Source organism: Carcharodon carcharias, chromosome 1, assembly GCF_017639515.1.
Source record: "Carcharodon carcharias isolate sCarCar2 chromosome 1, sCarCar2.pri, whole genome shotgun sequence".
In the NCBI taxonomy this organism is placed as follows: Eukaryota; Metazoa; Chordata; class Chondrichthyes; order Lamniformes; family Lamnidae; genus Carcharodon; species Carcharodon carcharias.
The window spans coordinates 185,789,875-185,812,645 of NC_054467.1; the positions used below are offsets into that span (position 1 = coordinate 185,789,875).

The following is a 22,771-nucleotide window of genomic DNA, read 5'->3' on the forward strand; positions in this document are numbered from 1 at the left end:
GAAGTTGGCACATTACGCAGTGAGCCAGTGTTTATTGGAGGAGATTGTAGATCTATCCCTTTGCAGACAGGCTAAAAGAGGATGCACTAAACAAGAAATTGACCACGCACTTGAAGAGCTGCCAAACTTTGGTTAGCTCTTTCCGAACAGAGTTCAACTGAATGAAGCTACCACAGAAGCAGATGATCTGTGGGAAAAAGAGGTCCCAAATCTCACTATACTCTGACTCCACTGCCAATGTGAAGTCCTTGTTGTCTCTTTTGAGGAAAATCTCCTTTTGATAAAGAAGGTAATAAGGTGAATTTGTCTACTTATTCCACTGAGCCCATGAATGACATGCATGAACAATTGCAAACCGCCAGCAGAAAGAAATCCACGGGAGAATGAGATGCTTAACTCCAAATTGGAATAAACCAGTTGTGAAAGTTCAGAGCTTGGCCAGGATTTTCCCCTCAGCGAATTGGGGGCGGGGCCCGCTCACCAAGGGGAAAATGACGCGAGATGACATCGGGAGAAATCCCCGACGCCATCCCGGTCCCTTTAAATTTTTAGGAAGGCGGGCGGACAGTGAAATCAGCTGTCCGCCCGCCGACCTGTCAATGGCCAACTGAGGCCATTGACAGGCTAGTCAAGATAATTAAAAACCTACCCATCCAAGCTTTAGGCTGGCAGGAAGGCCAGGAACCCCAGCAAGCTCCAGATTATTCAAGAAATTTCATCCACTGGCGGGATGAAGATTCATGTCCGTTTTTTAAAAATGTAATAAATTTTCAGTGTTTATTATTAACCTGCCCCATCTCATGTGACATTGTCTTTACTTACCTCTCACGAATCTCCCTGAGACAGGACTTTGCCTCAGGGAGCAGTAGCGCACTTTGACAGATGGGGATTTCCTCCCACTCCCCGCACAGGAAGCGCATAGCACTTCCTGTCGGGCAGGCCGCTGGGCGGGCCAACTCAAAGTGGCAGCGGGCCCCGTTTCGGTGGCGGGGGTTGGCTGTCCGCCCGCAACTGAGCCAGTGGGGCCTGCATGCCATCCGAGGGCAAAATTCTGCCCATTATTAATTTGTACAAAAATAAGCTACAGCTCATACTCGGATCTCACCAGCAAGTCATGGATGTGCTCAAATCTTCTTTCAGTAAAGAAGCAGAGGCCCAAACTACAGAGCTTCTCCAGCTGGAGAATACTACATCGGAACTTCCTACAGATCCAGGTCCTGAGGTTTATTCCATTGTCGATGTTGGGGTGATCCTACCTTCTCCTGCGGTCAGCTGAGGGTCACTGAGACTCAATTGTCTGCATTGGAGCAGCCTTACACTGAAGCAAGCATGGAAATGTTACCACATGCTGCAGCAAGTGAAATTCCAACCTAAGAGTAGTAGGGCAGTCTTCCTTTCCTCATATCCTGCAGTGTTTTCAGGATGTTCTTCATTCTTCTTTTCATCAACCCATTCATTCATGTCTCAGGCATTGGATACTTTTCTTGTCATCACAGCAGCGGTGAATGATACAGATGCAAAGTTCGTCATCAGAGCTGAAAGCACCCCATTTTCTCAAGCCAGTGCTTTCACCTTTCCCCAGTATGCAACACAGAAGACGATTATAGAGAGAATTTCAGTGCATTATTTTACTTTTCAAGGGGTTGTGATCATTCAAGTCCTGAAGGTTTCTCTCTTGAATCAGTTTTACCTTGATTGGTCTTCACTGCCTTCACATTTCAGGTCATCATAAGTGTCACAGCCTGGGAGCCAAATAATGAACACATACATTCTACACACCCTTAAAGAGAACCAAGTGGGGGATTGACGCCTTTGGCGACAGTGACCTGGGGTGGGCAGGAGGGAGGCTTTGGATGGAAATTGTAAAAAGTACACGAGGTTAACAGATGGTGGGAATGTAACGTAAATAGTTTGACAAAAAATGAAGCAGTTTTGAGTTCATACTGGGGAGAGATGTAAAGTAAAAGGTTGATGTTTATTTTAATTAGACAATGATGTTAATGATGATGTCAGCCTGACATCAGAGTCAGATGACCTAGAGGCTGCAAAAGAGCAAGACACAGAATAGGCTGTGTCCAGAGAGCAATGTACTTACCATGAGGTCTTTGTAGGTAGCGTAAATAAATATTTAAAAAAAAAACTAGGGGTGTAATTTTCCTGTCCACCCACCCCCCTCCCCATGGCATATTTAATGGTGGGCTGGGAGGGACAATGCAGCGCAAACTCCAAAAATCAGGTTCATGCCAGTGTAAATTGTGCCCCACTATGGTGGGTCACAATTCCTGCCAGAGGCCAGCATGAAACCAATTTGTATCCCATTAATAGGACGCAGATGAAGCCCCAACCAGAATCGCCCACCCCTCCCCACCCGCCCAATCGTCTGCGCCGAACATGTCTGGACCAACATGGAGTATACATATCGGCACTTACCTGAAGAAGGCCTGGGGCAGATTGGGATGGAGGCCTCCAGCAACCGTGGACCCTGAATCATGCAGCAGTGGATGGGGGGAGCATCTCTCAGGTGGACCTTCCAGCTTCAATGTCTTCAGGGAGGTCCATCTTCCAGCTTCAGATGTTCCTCCACATCTGTCTCCTTTCTTCAGGAGTTCCATCTTCTTTCTTCAACAAAGGGAGGCGGTGGCATAACGATATTGTCACTGGACTGGTAATCCAGTGACCCTGGGTAATGCTGTGGGGATCCAGGTTTGAATCCTACCACAGCAGATGGTGAAATTTGAATTTAATTAAAATCTGGAATTAAGAGTCTAATGGTGACTATGAAACCATTGCCAATTGTCGTAAAAAACCCACCTGGTTCACTATTGTCCTTTAGGGAAGGAAATTTGGCCATCCTCACCTGTCCTCTGAACAAGGGCAATTAGGGATGGGCAATAAATGCTGGCCTAGCCAGTAATGGTCACCTCCCATTAACGAATATTTTTAAAAATGGGTCAGCTACGTCTGGACGTCTTTTAAAAATGATGGCCGGATGCGAGCCATCTGGCTGCCCCGCCATGCAAAACATCACAAAATCCCCAATGCATATTTAATGAGACCAACACGGCACAAATTCCCGGCAGCCTCCGTGGCAGCAAACACTCCCGTCTCTGCATCCACCACAGGACTTCGTTCCGGGAGGGAAAATTCCGCCTTATATACTATCTCCAAGTCACTCATTGAGTAAGTGAAACCTGATCGAAGCAGCTCATTGTAGCCCATTTTACCCAGAGGGTGCTGAAAATGTGGAACAACTACCACATGGTGTAATTGAGGCAAAGTGATGCATTTGACAGGAAGCTAGATAAATACTTGAGGCTGAAAGAAATAGAAGTATACATTGATGGAGTTAAATGAACAAGGGTGGAGGAAGCTTGTGCAAAACATAAACACTAACAGGGACCAGTTGGACCAAATGTCCTGTTTCTGTGCTGAAAATACTTTATAGCTTTGTAATTAGTGTCTAATATAAAAAGGGTCACAAAAGTCTAACAAGTAAATGGTAAAAGATAGGGTAGGACCAATTGGTGACCAAAATGGATATATTCTGATGGAGGCAGAGGCATCGCTGATGTACCAAATGAGTATGTTACATCAGAGGAGGTGATGCTGCTAATGTAGCAGTAAATAGGAAGTAAAAGTAATATTGTACAGGATAATAGGATTAAAAGGTTGGCAATCCTCAATTTAGAAAATTCACCTAATAGGAATGGAGTGATCCTAGGTTACTGAGGGAAGAAAGGGTTATAATTGTGGAGACTGTCCAGAATATTCCAATCCTCCTTAGATATAGGGTGGAGCGCCAGGACTGGAAGTTTGCAAATGTTACAACCCTGTTTATAAATGGAGGAGGGATAATCTGGCAATAATAGGCCAGTCAGTTAAACATCAGTGATGGGGAAACTTTTAGAGACAATAATCAGGGACAACATTAAGTGGCATTTGGAAAACTATGGGCTAACAAATGAAGGTCAGCACTGATTTGTTAAAGGCAAATCATGTTTGACTAAATTAAATGAGTTCTTTGTTGAGGGCAATGATGTATAAATGAACTTTCAAAATACGTTTGACAAAGCATCACACTGCTAGCAAAATTGAAGCCTGTGGGATTAAAGGGATGGGAACAGTATGGATATGAAGTTGGCTATGGAATAAAAAGCAGAGAGTATGGTGAACGGTTATTTTTCAGGCTGGATGGAAATATACAATGGTGTTCCCTGTGGTCAGTAATGGAACACTGCTATTTTTGATATATAGCAATGATCTGGACCTTGGTATACAAAGTTTGCAGATAACATGAAACTCGTAAATGTCATAACCTATGTGGAGTATCGGAAGAGACTTCAGGAAGACAGAAACATACTGGTGAAATAGAGGGATACACGGCAGTTGAAAGTTAACATGAAGGAGAGTGAAGTGATACATTTTACATAGGACTTAGGAGCCGGAGTAGGCTATTCAGCCCTTGGAGCATGCTCTGCCATTCAATAAGATCATGGTTGATCTGATTGTGATCTCAACTCTACCTGTGGAGTCCTAAAGCTAAGTCTTATGTTCCTATGTAAAATGTATCACTTCACACTTCCTTCTGTTAAATTTTATCTGCCATGTCTCTCTGCATTTCACCAGTATGTCTGTGTCTTCATAGGAAGAATGAGAGGCAATATAAACAAAATGATACAATTTTAAAGCAAGAACAGAGTAACCTGGGGATTTATGTGCACAAATCTTTGAAGGTAGAAGGACAAGTTAAAAAGCATAATTGGATCTTTTGCTTTATTAATTGCAGCATAGAGACAAGGAAATAATGCTAAATCTTTATAAAACAGTGGTTAGGACCTAGCTGGAGCATTGTACTTAATTCTGCTCTTTAGAAAGAATGTCAAAGCCTTAGAGAATGTTCAGAAGACATTTACTAAAATGGTGTCAGGGATGAGGGACTTCAGTTATGTAGGGGGACTGGAGAAGCTGGGGTCGTTCTCCTTAAGAGCAGAGAAGGTTAAGAGGAGATTTCATTGAGGCATTCAAAATCATGAATGGTTTTGACAGAGTGAAAAGGTGACCCTGTAGCAGAAGAGTCAGTAAGCAAAGCTCACAGATATATGATGATTGGCAAAAGAGCCAGTGGCAACACGAGGAAAGGTTTATTTCACAGAGCAAGGGTTGTTGTGACCTGGAATGCACTGCCTGAAAGTGTGTGGAAGCAGATTAGTAGTAACTTTTGAAAGGGAACTGGATAAATACTTAAAGAGAAAACATTTGCAGGACTATTGGGAAATAAGTAAGGTGTGGGGCTAGTTGGATAGCTCTACCAAATAACTGGTTCAGTCACAATGGGCGTAAAGCCTTGTACTGTGATGTATTATTCAACGATTCCATGACTTGTAGTTTTGTCATAAATCGAGGTCATAGGTAAAAGATAATTACTAATACATATATAGGGGACTCCGGAGCAACTTATTCACCAAAAGAGTGATAAGAATATGGAGTAGTCTACTACAAGCAGTTGCTGAGGGAAAATAGCATAAATGCATTCAAGGGAAGCTGGACAAGCACATAAATGAGAAAGGAATAGAAGGCTATGATGATTGAGTCCATGGGGTAAAATCTTTAGCTTGGCAGGCTGGCGTACGCCTGACCCGCTCAAGCGTAAAATGACTCGTGTTGACAATATTTCATTCGGCGGGCGCTCATGGAGTCGGCAGCGCTCCCACTGACAATTAAAAGGCCTGCTAAGGCCATTAAATTATCAGTTAATTAGAATTTTTCACTGCCCATCCAACACTGACAATTAAAAGGCCTGCTAAGGCCATTAAATTATCAGTTAATTAGAATTTTTCACTGCCTGTCCAACCTTACAGTTGCTGGGCAGGCGAAAATGCTAAGCAGCTTTTGCACTTTTTAGGAAGCCTCATCCACGGGCAGGATGAGGTTTCCTAAAGCAAATAAAAATAAAATAAAAATGTTAAAACTTAATTAATAATATGTCCCTGCTCTTGTGACAGAGTTACATGACGGGACATGTTTCATTAGATTTTTATTTCCTCAGGGAGATTATGAAGCGTGCACTCGCGCGCATGTGCGAAGTTTGCACTCGCCCCACTCGCACTCCCCCTCCCCGCCGCCCACACAGGCAGCATTAGTTGGCCTGCCAGCGTGAAATCACACTCGGTCCCAACCACTCCACCCGCGCCCCCCCCAGCGAGCCTGCCCAACATGGGTGAAATTCTACCCATGAAGTTGGTTGGGAGGAGGCCTCTGTGTAGACTAAATGCTGAGACCAGTTGGATGGAATGACCTGTTTCTGTTCTTTACACTCAATGTAAATCCTTAATTTTGATAGTTTCTTCTGATCTGTTTACATTATTCACAATGTCTTTAGAGGTGCTATGTTTTGCCACAGTGACAAAATAGTAAAGCTGTTTATTAAGTGAAGATGTAATTGATAGCATTTTGAGGAAAAAATCAGGAAAGGCGACAAGTTCAGCTATAGACTTAACTTTGTTCCATATTTTAGTGAATTAAACCAAAGTTCTTTACAAGCACTTTTGTACAGAGAGCAGTTGCAGCACGGGTCTGTCTACAGATAAAAAATATTCCATTGCCTTGGGAAATGACACTCAGCATTGTCTTTCCTGCCAGCTGGAGTTTTAGAAAGCACTGCTCAGCTGTTTCAACATGATGCCTCGGGTGCTATGTTGAAATTCAAAGCAGCGGTGTAATCCTTCTCCAGACTGAGAGTAGAGGGCTGTGGAGAGCAGTTGATTAAGATGGATTTCTTACTTCTCAGATACTGGATTTCCAAAACTTAACTATTTAATAGCTGAGTCCTTGGCACATGCAATGAAGAGACATGATTGTTCAATTCTGTAATTAAATATGTGGAGATATTCCCATGCTTTTTTTTTTTCACTTCTCCATTCACCTGTTTAAATATTGCTTGCTGCTGGGATATGTAATCTCATGTATAAAGTCTTTAATTCATTAAGTCAGTATTAAGGCCAAGCAATCTGCCAAGTACCAAGCACAAAGTTAAGATGCTGTTCCTCCAACTTGACTGGAATTGATAAGACTTTTGTTAGGTGAGATTATTGAGGAATATATGGAGCAATCGTGGGTAAATAGATTTGAGGTACAGATCAACCATAATCTAATAAAATGACAGAACAGGCTCAAGAGTCTGATGTTCCAATGGACAGAATTTTACCCTTGGCGTGCTCGACAAGCCTGTTCGTGAAATAAAGCAATAAAATAACGTTGACATTGGACAAGCGTCCCGACATCAACGCACACTCTCACGATAGGTCGGCAGCGAGCGCAGAGCCAGCAGCACGCACGCTGACAATTAAAAGGCCTGTTAAGGCCATTAAATTAACAATTGTCCTGATATCCAACCTAACGGTTGATGGGCAGGTAAGAAGGCCAAGTGGCCTTTGCATTTTTTAGGAAACCTCATGCACGGGCGGGATGAGGTTTCCAAAAGCAAATAAAAATAAAATAAAAATTTAACACCTGAATTAAAAACAGAGTCACATGAGGGGACATGTTTTATGACATGTTTATTTTGTGCATTATTTTTTTATAAACAGCTCTTCATCTTCCTGAGACAGTTCTGTGCCTCAGGGAGATTGAGGCGCTCTTTCGTGCACATGCATGAAGTTCGCACTAGGCCCACTCGCCCTCATCCCCCCTCCCACACAGGCAGTGCTGAGCCCTGCCATTAGCCTTCCATCCTGGGCAAGCTTTAATTGGCCCGCCCGCATGAAATTGCGGTGCGGAACCGATTGCGGACGGTGGTCGGCTTCCTGACCATCCCTGTCCGCCCTCACTGAGCACCCCCAACAAGGGCAAAATTCTGCCCTATGTTTTTTGCCTCATCTTTTTCTTTGTTCTGTTCCTTTTTAAATGCTGTTGATATTTTCCACTTCTAAAGAAGGATCCCCACTTATTCTGTCCAGTATACATCCAAACTGTAGGCCGTTTCTAGCATTTACTACTTTTGTTCCAATTCTGTCCTTATTTCACACCAACACACCTAAAAGCTGCAGCAAGGCTCTCTAGATGGCCATCAGGCTTAGAACCAGTGGCTTATTCTTTATTTTGCAAGTGATGTTGAAGCCAATAGTAATGGTCCTACTGACTGTTGCTGCTGCTGCTTGTAGCTACTCCTACCAGGAGATCTGCTGTCATGGTATGTCATACTCGTCTGTCATGCCCCATCCTCACATATCCATTGTAACTCGCCTGCAACTGCCTGTGACATCCATCATCTAACTATGCACAGATCGACCCCCTCTTTCGGCCAGTCTTCACTTTGCCCTCAAGAAGAGATCTTTGCAGCTCTTCAGCTCTGATCAAATGGCAGAAATGCTGACATTTTTGTCCTGGATGTCACTTTTTTAGAGTTTTTTTTTTGTTCTTGCAATTTCAAGCACATTTTCATTGGTCTTATGGTCTGTAATTGGAATTTTTAGCATACACCTTAGTATCCACATTTGGAAGGCCTCTAATTTCTTCCACAGATCTTTACTTATTAGCCGGGTTTCTGAGGCATACAGGAAAGTGGATAGAGTGTGGCATCTTATGAGGTTTTTCCTTGTTACAAGCTTGAGTTTTCTTGTTGTTAACACATTCTTCATCTTCACAAAATTACTTTTGGCGATCTCTAATTTTGGCACCGCATCTACCATCTTCTGCAATCATTTGTCCTAAATTGACAAGCTTAACTATTTATTCCAGTGTAACACCATCTACTTCAATCTTCACTCTAGTTTCTTGCAATGTATTCTTTCCAACGAGCATTGTTTGTGTCTTTTTAGTGTTCGTGCTCAAACCATATTCTAAACTTGTAGATTTTACTTGATCTACATTGCGTTGTAGACCCTCTTCTGATTCTGCAAATAGTGCTGTGTCCTCAGTGAACAGGAAGTTTGTTATGTTCTTGCCTCCAATTTCTATCCTTGGAAGTACATCTAATTTTCTAAATGTTTGTTCTCTGTACAGATTGAATAATTTTGGTGACAGTACGCAGCCTTGTCGTACTACTCTCTTCATTTGAAACATGTATGGTTGTCCATCTTCTAGCCTGATGCTCACTATTTAGTCCTAATATAGGCTGTGGATAAATCTCCCACCTTTACTGTCAATGTCAGATTTCAACAACATATCTATATAGCTAATATTAGCTGTTGGTGATAAACACAATCAAATAATTTAGATAGTCAATGAAGCATATATATATATATTATATATATGTGTTTTTGTTTACTTCTAGATATTTATTAAGATTGCCCTTAGGTTAAATCTTCCCTCTTGCTCCTAATCCAGGTGTAAATCCAGACTTTGTTTCACCAGTTTCTGCTTCAAATATGTTATTACTTATTTCTATTATGATGTTCAAGATCAGTTTAATGAGATGACTTGTTAAGCTTAGTTCTAAATTGATTGCACTCAATTGCTTTAGATTTCTAAATAATGAATGTCTGAAGTCACTTGGAATATATCCTTTGGTATATATTTGATCATAAATTTCTGTTATCACTTCTAATTCTGTTTCTCCAAGGGCTTTTAGATGTTCTGTTGTTACTTCATCTATGCCTGGAGCGTTTCCTGTACTCCTTAATTTCAAAGCATTCTTCACATCTGATATCAATATGCTTGGTCCATCATTTGCCTCCATATCTTGAGGACTCCCATGGTTTGGATCATCATACAATTCACTTATATATTCTGCCCATTTTTTGCGACCACATCCCTTTCAAACAATATTTGCCATATCTGTCTTTTATGCACCCACTCTGTTGTTATCGTTTTCTTTCTACTTGTCAAAGATTTCATTTTCTGGTGCGTAACTCTCATTTTGAGTTCTAAAAAAGAGTTATATTGGACTCAATATTGATTTCTTTCCAGCTCTATTACTCAGATCTCATCGTACCATTTCTCTTAATCCTGCCTTCATGCATTCTTTATTTGCTTTTCAGTTTCATCATACTCAGGTGTACATATCATACTCCAGATCTTGACTGAAGCCAGTTAAATCAGCTTAAAGCAATGGTTATTCCTGAGATCTTCCTAGTCTATGTGGCTCACTACTACATTGAGCAATGCCTTCACCCACTGATCCACTAGTGGAGCTCCGCATGGTGTTTCATTTCATCATCAGAATTTACCTGATTTGTTCAGTTAATTTTCAGGAACTCATTATTTTAAAACAAAATAAAATTTGTGAGAGTGAGGGAGAATTACAATATTTTAAAATTGTTTTAGTAGAATCTTCATTAATTTGAGCCTAATTTTGGATACTTCAATCTTAGGATGTCTTGCATGCAAAAAATTATATTGCATGGTAAACAAAAGTCATCTATATTTAAATGTAGTCTTAGAAAAATACAGGGACATAGGAACAGGAGCGGCCCATTCAGCTTCTCAAGTCTGTTCCTTCATTCATTTAGAACATGGCTGATCTGACTCTTAACTCCATATACCTGCCTTTGTTATGTTCTTTTTTTATTCATTCATGGGAAGTGGACTTCGCTGGTTGGGCCAGCATTTATTACCCATCCCTAGTTGCCCTTGAGAAGGTGGTGGTGAACTGCCTTCTTGACCTGCAGCAGTCCATGTGGTGTAAGTATACCCACAATGCTGTTGGGAAGGGAGTTCCAGGATTTTGACCTAGTGACAGTGAAGGAATGGTGATATATTTCCAAGTCATGATGGTAAGTGACTTGGAGGGGATCTTCCACGTGGTGATGTTCCCATCCATCTGTTGCCCTTGTCCCTCTAGGTGGTAGTGGTCGTGGGTTTGGAAGGTGCTGTTGAAGGAGCCTTGTTGAGTCATTGTAGTACATTTTGTATAAGGTTCACACTGCTACCACTGTGCACCGGTGGTGGAGGGAGTGAATGTTGGTGGATGTGGTGCCAATCAAGCAGACAACATATTCCTGGACAGTGTCCAGCTTCTTCAGTGTTGGAGGAGCTGCACTCATCCAGGCAAGTGAGGAGAATTCCATCATTTTACCTTCTAGATGGTGAACAGGCTTTGGGGAGTCAGGAGGTGAGTTACTCATCGCACGATTCCCAGCCTCTGACCTGATCTTGTAGCCACAGTTTTTATATGGCTAGACCAGTTCAGTTTCTGGTCAATGGTAATCTCCAGGATGTTGATAGTGAGGGATTCAGTGATGGTAATGCCATTGAACATCAAGGGGCGATGTTTGGTGTTCTCTTGTTGGAGATGGTCATTGCCTGGCACTTGTGTGGCACGAATGTTACTTGCCACTTGTCAGCCAAGCCTGGATATTGTCCAGGTCTTTGGACATGGACTGCTTCAGTATCTGAAGAGTCGCGAATGGTGCTGAAAATTGTGCAATCATCAGCAAACATCCCAACTTATGACCTTATGATGGAAGGAAGGTCATTAATGAAGCAGCTGAAGATTCAGTGTTGGAGGAGCTGCACTCATCCAGGCAAGTGAGGAGAATTCCTTCATTTTACCTTCTAGATGGTGAACAGGCTTTGGGGAGTCAGGAGGCTGGGACAAGGACACTACCCTGGGGAACTCCTGCAGTGATGTCCTGGAGCTGAGATGATTGACCTCCAACAACCACAATCATCTTCCTTTGTGCTGGCATGACTCAAACCAGCAGAGATTTTTTCCGCTGATTCCCATTGACTCCAGTTTTGCTAGGGCTCCTTGATGCCACGCTCTGTCAAATGCTGCCTAGATGTTAAGGGCAGTCACTCTCACCTCACCTCAGGAGTTCAACTCTTTTGTCCATGTTTGAACCAAGGCTGTAACGAGGTCAGGAGCTGAGTAGCTCTGGCAGAACCCCAACTGGGCATCAGTGAGCAGGTTATTGCTAAGCATGTGTCACTTGATAGCACTGTTAATGACCCCTTCCATTACTTTACTGATGCTGGAGAGTAGACTGATTGGGCGGTAATTGGTAGGGTTGGATTTTTCCTGCTTTTTGTGAACAGGACATACCTGGGCAATGTTCCACATAGCTGGGTAGATGCCAGTGTTGCAGCTGTACTGGAACAGCTTGGCTAGGGGCATGGCAAGTTCTGGAGCACAAGTCTTCAGTACTATTGCCGGAATGTTGTCCAGTGCCTTCAGCCGTTCCTTGATATCATGTGGAGTGAATTGAATTGGCTGAAGACTGGCATGTGTGATGCTGGGGACCTCCGGAGGAGGCCAAGATGGATCATCCAATTGGCACTTCTGGCTGAAGATTGTTGCGAATGCTTTAGCCTTATCTTTTGCACTGCTGTACTGGGCTCCCCCATCATTCAGGATGGGGATATTTGTGGAGCTACCTCCTCCAGTGAGTTGTTTAATTGACTACCATCATTCATGACTGCATGTGGCAGGACTGCAGAGCTTATATCTGAACCTTGGCTGTGGGATCACTTATCTCTGTCTATCACTTGTTGCTTATCCTGTTTGGCATGCAAGCAGTCCTGTTTTATAGCTTCACCAGGTTGACATCTCATTTTTAGGTATGCTTGGTGCTGCTTCTGGCATGCCCTCCTGCATTGAACCAGGGTTGCTCCCCTGGCTTGATGGTAATGGTAGAGTAGGGGATATGCCAGGCTATGAAGTTACAGATTGGGTTCGAGTACAATTCTGCTGTTTCTCAGCGCCTCATGGATGCCCAGTCTTGAGTTGCTAGATCTGTTCAAAATCTACCCCATTTAGCACGGTGGTATTGCCACACAACACAATGGAGGATATCCTCAATGTGAAGGTGGGACTTCATCTCCACAATGACTGTGTGGTGGACAGTACCGATACTGTCATGGACAGATGCATCTGCAGCAAGCAGGTTGGTGAGGATGAGATCAAGTATGTTTTTCCCTCTTGTTGGTTCCTTCACCACGTTCCACAGGCCCAGTCTAGCAGCTATTTCATTTAGGACTTGGCCAGCTTGGTTGGTAGTGGTGCTATGAGCTACTCTTGGTGATGGACATTGAAGTCCCCCACCCAGGGAACAGTCTGCACCCTTGCCACCCTCAGTGTTTCCTCCAAGTGATGTTCAATATGGAGGAGCACTGATTCATCAGCTGAGGGAGGGTGGTACGTGGCAATCAGCAGGAGGTTTCCTTGCCCATGTTTGACCTGATGACATGAGACTTCATGGGGTCTGGAGTTGATGTTGAGGGCTCCCAGGGCAATTCCCTCCCGACAGTAAACTACTGTGCCACCACCTCTGCTGGGTCTGTCCTGCCAATGGTACAGGGATGGTGATTTTGGAGTCTGGGATGTTATCTGTATGGTATGATTCCATGAGGATGACTATGTTAGGCTGTTGCTTGACTAGTAAGGTGTCTAGACACCTCTCCCAATTTTGGCACTGGGCCCCAGATGTTCGTAAGGAAGACTTTGCAGAGCGGTTTGTTGCAACTGAGTAGCTTGCTAAGCCATTTCAGAGGACATTTAAGAGTCAACCACATTGCTGTGGGTTTGGAGTCACATGTAGGCCAGACCAGGTAAGATTGACAGATTTTCTTCTCTAAAGGGCATTAGTGAACCAGACGGGTTTTCTACAACAATTGACAATGGTTTCATGGTCATCATTGGACTTTTAATTCCAGATTTTTATTGAATTCAAATTCCAGCCTCTGCCATGGCGGGATTCGAACCCGGGTCCTCAGAGTCTTACCCTGGGTCTCTGGATTACTTAGTCAATACCACTACGCCAAAGCCTCCCATGTAACCCATAATAACGTTTCCAAAAAAAAAATCTTATCCATCTCAGTTTGACAAGTGAATGCATCCAACCACAACAGTTTTTTGGGGAAAGAGAATTCCAGGTTTGCACTATACTGTATGGGATGAAGTGCTTTCTAACAACATCTAAGAATGGACAAGCTCTAACTTTAGGTTTACACTCCCTATTTAACCCATCAACTCACTTAATCTTATTAAACACATCAATTAGACAATCTCTTAATCTTCAATACATGAGAGAAGGGAAACCTAGTCTATGCAACCTGGCCTCATAATTTAACTTGTTCAGCCCCAATCTAATTCTAGTGAATCTGCACTGTAAAACCTCCAAGGCCAATATATCCTTCCTGAGGTGCAGTGCCACACACTGAAAATAGTATTCTAAATGGAGTCAAACTCTAACTTTATATAAGTGTAACATTGGGCAGAATCTGCTGCCTGTCGGGTGGGCCAGTCGGGAGTGGGCGCAGGCAGGCACAGAGCCGATCGCCGCCCACGATCAGCTGCACGCTGCCATTTCACGTGGATGGGCCAGTTAAGGCCCACCCAGCATGACGCGCACCCAGTAACACTCAGTGCTACCTGTGTGGGCGGGGGGGAGGAGGGAGAGTCAGGGCCTGCGCTTTTTCATGCACGCACGCGAAAGAACACAGAAATCTCCCTGAGGCACAGAGCTGCCTCAGGGAGATTAAGTTCAAATTGAAAGTTTAAATTAAAGAAAGTTAAAAATCATTTACATGTGTCCCCTCATGTTTATGAAATGAGTAAAATGTATTTATTAACTTAATAACACCTTCATGAAACCTCATCCTGCCCGTGGATGAGGTTTCATGAGAAACGCAAAGGCCGCTTGGGCTCTTTGCAAGCCTCAAGGTTGGATGGGCAGCGTAGAGAATCAGTTTAGTTGGTTTATTAATGGCCTTAACAGGCCTTTGACAGTTCGGCGGGCACTCAGCAGCCTCCGGCGTGCGCCCACTGAGCGAAAGATCTGAATGACGCACAGTGACGCTGGGCCGCAAGCCGAAGAGAAAATTCTGCCCCATGACACAATGCTTAACCCTTTATAAATCCATGCTGGCCCCTCCAGTTCTGATTAGATACACACAAAATCCACTTATTCAAGGGGCAGGATTTTGACGTGGGCGTGTGGAGGCGGGCCCAACAGGCCAACGCGTAAAATGATGCGTGATGACATCGGGCATGCGTCCCGATGTCACCGCGCACCATTGCGATATTTCAGTGGGCGGGTGCACAATGAGCTCCGATGCACACCTGCCATTAATTAACGGGCCACTTAGGCCCTTGAGCCATTAATACACTGATTTTTCAGACCCCATGCGATTTTCAGAGTGTCGCACGGGCACAACGGGCAGGCAGGTCATCCACATTCTTAAAAACCTCATCCATGGGTGGGATAAGAGGGTGAGTGGGCTCACGAATGCTACTTGTTAGCCATTTATTTTAGAAACTTACTGCTACTTGCTTGTGTGAACAGGAGAGCTTCAAATTTCTTCAGAGCTGCTTTTACAGGGATAACAGGCTTCAGGTCAGGACTCTGGAGTAAACATAATTCTTGGGGCCTTGCAGATATTAGACCGTCTTCCCTTACCCTGGGAATAGGGGTTGTGCTCTCCACTGGAGGCATCTCCCCCGAGGAGCAAGGGAGAGCCAGAAGGGGGAGGAGGCCATATTCAGCCTCCAGGGGAGCCACCTTTGGGAGGACAGGCGCAGGCACAAGGGGTGCAGGGCCAACAGGAAGTCTAAGGCGGAAGGGACTGCAGAAGCCGCCACTATCCTGCTGCCAGGGTTTACAGGTGGCAAAGCAGCTACCTCAATATGTTTGAGGTGCAATGCTGAAGGAGGCACCGTCTATTAAGGGAGACAGTGACCTTCATCTGTCAAAATATAGGCCCTGAGATCAGCTCCAACTGTGTGGGTGGACATCCACTGGCGTTGAAGGTCACGGCTGCCCTCAACTTCTATGCCTCCAGCTCTTTCCAGGGGTCGGTGGGTGATCTTTGCGGAGTCTCCCAGTCAGCTGTCTACAGTTGTGTCAAGCAAGTAACAGAAGCTCTGTTTAGGCATGCATTGACTTTCATTCACTACCATTTGGATGATGCCAGCCAGGTGGAGTGAACCAGAGGCTTTGTGGCTATTGCTGGCTTCTTCCACATCCAGGGTGCAATAATCTGTACACATGTGGCCATCAAGGCACCAGTAGGTGAGCCCGGTGCCTTTGTCAACAGGAAGGGCTTCCACTCCTTGAACGTGCAGATAGTGTGTGATCACAGGATGCAGATTCTACAAGTCTGTGCAAGGTACCCAGGCAGCTCCCACAATGCATACATCCTCAGACACTCCCAGATGCCAGGGCTCTTCACTGCTCCAGCCCAGCTGGATGGATGGCAGCTAGGAGACATCTGGCTTTCCCCTCAGAAGGTGGCTCATGACGCTTCGCCCCCATCCAAGAACAGAAGCTGAGCAGCAGTATAATAGGAGCCATGCGTCCACAAGGGCTGTGGTGGAGAGAACCATCGGTCTTCTCAAGATGCGCTTCCGGTGCCTGGACTGTTGAGGGGACGCACTCCAGTACCCACCAGATCATGTGTCACTGACAGTGATTGCAAGCTGTGCTCTCCACAATCTGGCGCTGGAAAGGGGGGTTGCAGTGGAGGAAGAAGATGTTGGTGCAGATTTTCTGGCTGCACACGATGAGTCCAGTAGTGAGTCCGAGGACGAGCACGCTCAGGAGAACGCTGAGGAGATAGACGCTGACCTGGGCAACCTCCAGAGAGGCAGGGGCACCCAGGAGGCTTTGATCCAAAGATCCTTCAGCTAACCGATCACAGATGGGCCTCTAACACAAACCAGGGCTGCAAGCTCCATACTCAATACCTGAGAGCAACATCTGCCTGGTTAGGAACATTAACTATGTGCTTTGTCAATAAAACTCAATGACAAACAAGTCACTCATAACATCATGGGTTCCCGTCCACTTACAGAAATAATAAATCACCCTGAGCCTTGTTTCAGAATTAAAACACTTAATGATTTCATACTACAAAACAGAAATGAAAGTTCATTAAAAGGTGTTGAGCTGTTCACTAATGAGAAGCAACTAATACGGGGGCAGCAGAAATCCAGCAGTGATAAGCCCATGTAGTTGCTAAGGTAATTTACACTTACATTTTCAGGTGCTAAGTCTAGGTGCTCCCCCCTTGTTGGCACTGGCATTCGAGGCAGCCTGCTGACTCTGCTGTCCTGTTAGCCTTGATGATCTTGGTGGGCTTCCTCTGGCCCGGGGAGCTGATGCTGGCCCCGCCTGGGAGGGAGCAGTCAGTAGCATGGCTGGCATCTCCCCAGTTGCCGTAGCCTAATCGGATGCTACGGTCAGTGGCAGAGGAGCAGAAGGGCTGCTGCCCTTATCCGGAGCGCCCTGAGAGGAGCCCATAGAGATGACAGGCAGCTCGTGTGGCAAAGTGAGGTCGCTTCGGACCTCCCTGCTCACCGTTGATGGATGGGCACCTGGGTGCCCAATCCATCTCCCACACTGACAGTGACCACGAAAAGTCATTGCCAGTGTGAGAGCTTGCAGGTCTGAGCGCATCCCCAGGAAGCCCCGATTGTTCTCCTGGAGGAGTCTCTCCATGAGAGTCACCACTCTCTCCATGGAGGAGGCAGTACTCTCGGCCATGAGGGTCAGTGCATTGCTGATGCTCCGCATGGACTGCTCCATCGTGGAGACCATGGCACACATTCCCTCATGTATCTCCGCCAGATCCTCCCGCAGACCCTGCTGGATTTCCACGGATGACTCCAGAGGCAAATCATCAGCCACTGACTGAGCATGTTCCTGGTCCCCAGCATTCCTCCGACTGCCGGCGCCATGGCACTCTCTGTCTCCGCCTGCACCTCAAGCGAATGTTAAGTGCCCTCACCACTGTGCCTTGGGACACTAGCCAGCGATCTTATCCCCACCATTGTGCTGGTATCTACGCTGGTGCCTGCCTGGCTGAGATGGTGTGACGCTGGTGAGTGTATATCTTCAGCGCCCTCAGGTGTCAGGGTCCTCTGTCTCCTGAGCCCCGGCATGCTCCGGTGAAGCTGAAAGGGAGAACAAGGACACTTGATCAGTGGAAATCGTAACACTGTGTACGTGCATCCCGATCAGGATGCCCTCCTCCTTCCATAATCAATGGGAAACCCATGTTGGAGGCTGAGTTCACTAAACAGCCAACAGTGGAATGGTTGCAATGACAGACATTGTGACCTCAGTGCACAGCACTCTTACCCACCACTGGCACCCCAACCTCACCGCTGCCAGTAGACCTGGGTGCATGGTGCCTCTCCAGCTCAAGAGCCTCTTGCTCGTATCTGGTGAGTATGAGTAGGTGGGCCTGCCCTCCGCCAATCCCCATCTGTTCTGCATTATTGTATGCAGTCTTCTGAAAGGAGAGAGGAGCATTGTTTAGCCCACCCTGTACCTGGATTGCCATTGCATCCCTGCCACCCCCACCTGAGTGAAATATTGCAGGGCTCATCCGATTTGTGACCCTGGAGCCGCCATACACTCACTCCAAGCAGCCAGGGCTGACCCCCTTGCGCGGATGCAGTCTCCATCACATTTGCCACTCACACTGTAAGACCTTCCAAGCCAAGGAGCACTAACACCTAGAAGGCCAAGGGCAGCAGATGGATGGCTGCCCCGCCACCTGGAATTCCCTTCCCAGTCAGTCAGCATCCTGACTTTGAAATGTTTTGGTGTTCCAGCACTGCACCTAGGTACAGATCCTTGAGATCACCCCCCAAAACAGTACTGTAGGTGTAAGTGCACCACATGCACTTACAGAAGCCAGCTCAGCACCACCCTCTCAGGGTCAACTAGGTATAGGCAATAAATGCTAGCCCACCCAGCCAAGGCCACATGCTGTGAATGATTTAATGCAGTAACTAAATTCAGAGTTGGGGGATGTGCCAGGGGAGCCAACCTAACTGCTGTGCTAAGTGACCCATGCCAACGTGGTACTCACCCTTCCCGATCACAAGATGTCGTTGAACCGCTTGCGGCACTGAATCAAGCTGTGTCGCACCACATCGTATGAGCTGACCCCTTCTGCCACCTACTCCCAGGCACGTTTTGTCATGTGGGGGGGCCTCCTTCTCCCATTCTTTGGCACAATGATCCCGCACCTTGCTGCCACCTCCTCAAGGAGGGCAGTGAGGCACTCATCTGAGAATCTTGGGGCACAATACCCCGCCGACCTGCCTGGCCTGCTCTCTGAGAGCGCTCTTGGGAATCATTCCATGTGCCTTTGTTGGCGGCCTTTGGAAGGCTGCCTGCACCGTTTTTAAACAGGCCACAGGGTCGCTACTGGACCCGGTGGTCATTGGAGTCCCGCTACCCCCCGCCCTCTCCCGCTGTCCTCGGAAGCCGCAATTCATGCTGGGTGGGCCTTAATTGGCCCGCCGCGTAAAATGGCAGCGCGGAGCCGATCATGGGTGGCAATCGGCTCTATTCCCACCTGCGCCCACTCCCGCACAACCTGCCCGACATGCTGAAAATTCTCCTCAAGGTAAATACAGGGATTATGCTAGTGGTTGAGCATGAGTTAGGAGATTCTTGTCATCTGTGTTCGCTGCTTGGACATTGAAAACTTTTAGCTCATTAGCCACCACTAATTTGTCAGCAGCAGGTCAACAGTCAAAGCTGTAGAATGTTGAAGTACTTTCACGAATGGCAGATATAGAGTTCCTGCTACCATTTTCTTCCCATACTTTGCATCATTAAAATGATTCTTCCAGCTTCCAAATATCTAGTTGTCCTTCTGTACAATTACGGAATATCTGTTCTCTACAATTGCTTGGCTGAAGTGATCTCGATTGCAACTAACTAAAGAAAGAAAGAACTTGCATTTATAGGGAACCTTTCATGACCTCAGGGTGTCCCAAAGCACTCTGCAGCTAATTAAGTACATTGGAAGTGTAGTCACTGTTGTGATGTGGGGAAAAGTAGCAAACAGCCAGATGGTGCACAGTTAATCCCACAAACAACAATGAAATGTTAACTAGATATTCTGTTTTAGTGACTTTAGTTGAGGGATACATATAGGCCAGAACTTCCCTGCTCTTGTTTGAATAGTGCCATGAGATCTTTCACCTAAGAAGAAAGATGGGCCTGACTTTTTCCCGCATCGGGCGGGCTCAGCGGGAGCAGAAGGGGGCGGTCACGGAGCCGACCAACACCCAAGATCGGCTCTGTACCGCCATTTTATGTGGGCGGGCCAATTAAGTCTCGCCCAGCGTAATACTCGAGCGGTGAATACTATCTGTGCGGACGGTGGGAGGAGGGAGAGTCGAGTCCAGCACTGTTTCGTGCTTGTGCACGAAAGAGCGCTTCAATCTCTCTGAGGCACAGAGCTGCCTCGGCGAGATTGAAGAGCTTTTGAATAAATAAATTAATGTAATAAAAAAATTTTATGAAACACGTCCCCTCATGCGACTGTGTCACATGAGATGGGACATGTTTTTATTTTTCAGCAGAAACCTTTTATTTAATTCATAAAAGCTTCAGTAAACCTCATGCAGCTCGTGGATGAGGTTTACTAAAGCTTTTACGAATTAAGTAAAACGTTTTTCGTAAAAACCAGAAAGGCTGCTTGGCCTTTTCGCCTGCCCGCCAACCGTAAGCTTGGATGGGCAGCGCAAACTTGAAATTAATTACTTGGTTAACGGCCATAATAGGCCTATCAATTATCGGCGGGCGCGCAGCCAACTCCGGCGCACGCCCGCCAAACGAAACATCGCAAGATTCATGCCCAACGTCATTGCGTATCACTTTATGTGCTGGCGTGTCGGGCCGGCCCCGCACACCAACTGAAAAATCCTGGCCATGGAGTTTCATTTAGAGAAATGTTGATGTGTGCAGTTACCCTGCATGCATCTCAATCAATATGGTATCCAAATAACAATAAAATAATTTCACCAAATTATTATTAATTTAATTTTCATTTAATTCTCCATTTTCCCACCTATTCTGAGGCAGGGGCCATGTGTTACATTACACTTGCATAAGCATTGCACCTTTTCATTTGAGCTTTTTGGCATTATAACCAAGTTTCAACATATCCAAAGTTGACAGACATTTATATGCAGGTTTGCCAGCAGTGGGGCAGGGACTGTTAAATTCCCTGGGTAGCCCTCCTGCCCCCAATCTGTACTCAATTTTATGTTGGCTGGGCAAGTCTTATTGCCCAACTGGGGGCTGCTTCCCACCCAGACTCAATTTTGAGGCTGATGGGCAAAGTTCAGGGGCAGGGGAGAAGCTCAGCAAGTCACCTTGCTCGGGCCTTGGTGGGAAGGGGGCAGGGGAGGGCACCTACCTCAAGTTCCCTTTTTCCAGATCAGGCATCACCTCTCCCAAAATTTACCCAGCTCTCCCCAACATCCCCGGCCTCCTCACCTTCCCTAGCCTACTTGAGACTCTCTGCACTTATTTGGTCCTGGACTCCAGGATTTATATTCTGGGGACTGATTTTAGTCCCAATCATGACCAGTGCTTCCGCTGATGCTGCTAGGACTACAGAGTTGCTGGCCAATCAGATTTGACAAGGAATTTCTGCCAGAGTGAGAGGCAACGTCCTGTTTTCAGCCATTTAACGTTCCTTGGAGTGTTAAATGGCTGTGGGGTTGCTGAGATTGGAGGAGATTTATTCCTTGCCAATTCTATGGGTGGTGAAACAGGAAACCCTGCCATCCAAAAAATCCTGCCCCAGCTGTGTGAACTGTAGCATGGGACACTGAAATCCATTATAGCAACTCGTCATCTCCCTAGTTGAGGTTAGACAACCATAGTTATGAAATTCTCCTGCGGCAATTGAAATTTACTGGTAGCAAAAAACCCAGTGCCCATTTCAGGAAGAAACATTTTCTGTCAACACTTAGCCCACCAGTAACCCCACCATCCCCCCAAAAAAAATCACTGGGGCAGAAATAACAATCTTCCGGATCAATTTGTTGCATCAGATTGGTAAAATGATCTAATGGAGCTTCCGACAGATTCAATCTATGTCACTGAATTTTTATTTCCTGTCTGTCCCTCTCCAGAAATCTGCTTACTAACCAAAGGACGGCGTACCGCCAGCGTGAAAGCTGACACCTACTGTCGACTCTACTCGCTCTCTGTGGACCATTTCAATGAAGTGCTGGAGCAGTACCCAATGATGCGAAGAGCATTTGAAACTGTGGCAATTGACAGACTGAACAGAATTGGTATGTTGATTGAATTTGTGCTGCTATTGGACTAACAGTAACTGTAGGTAAACTGCTAAATTCTACAATATGCAAATAAATCACTTAAAAGCAGAAATAATGGTAACAACAGATAAATTAATTTTCGCCCTGTGCCAATGTTATAATTAACATTCAGTAACCCCCGTTCTCCTTGTAAACAAAATATTTCTTGAGAAGTTAATCACTTTGACGTGTAGCTCTGTGCATCATGGTAGAAAAACATTTTTGAAGACATTTTCATTGTTTAGAAATGTATAAAATCTCTGTTTTACATTTTATTTTTGTTTTCACTTTGGACCTTCCCCTGAGCTTCCAAGCTCTAGAAAAGCAGGTGTTCTTTGGGTAGCTCCACCCTTGCTTCCATGTTGCACAGAGGAGAAGGGTGTTCTGCACCATTTCAAAGGGGCTGTGTTGATTGGAGTGGAGAGTACTGTTCAGTACTTTGATGTCTGCTCTAATGCAGAGAAACTCCATTTACACAATCACTGTAACTAGTCACATGGTAGTTGCCCAAGTTCTAAAGCATTCTCCTATTTCAGAATCTTCTGCTATGATTAATCACAAACAATAAATTAATAACCAAAGTTGCTATTCTCTATCTAAATTTGTAAATTACCACATCATTCAAAGCCTAACTTTAAGTTTTCAACATTAGTTTCCTCAAGCATTTTCATTCATGTCTCAGCTTACCATTCTTTTGCTTATTTGTTCCTCTTTGACTTGCTTGTACTGCTAACCCTATGGATGGAATTT

At 45.4% G+C, this 22,771-nt stretch overlaps 1 protein-coding gene across 1 annotated transcript in view; it reads left to right on the forward strand.

Moving 5' to 3' along the window:
- Positions 1–22,771, forward strand: part of LOC121279876 (potassium/sodium hyperpolarization-activated cyclic nucleotide-gated channel 1-like) — a 315,234-nt gene that overhangs the window by 253,369 nt on the left and 39,094 nt on the right. Inside the window, exon 7 of the mRNA XM_041191391.1 lies at positions 21,833–21,997. Within this exon, the coding sequence (XP_041047325.1) occupies positions 21,833–21,997 (165 nt within the window). The remainder of the gene's footprint in view (positions 1–21,832; positions 21,998–22,771) is intronic.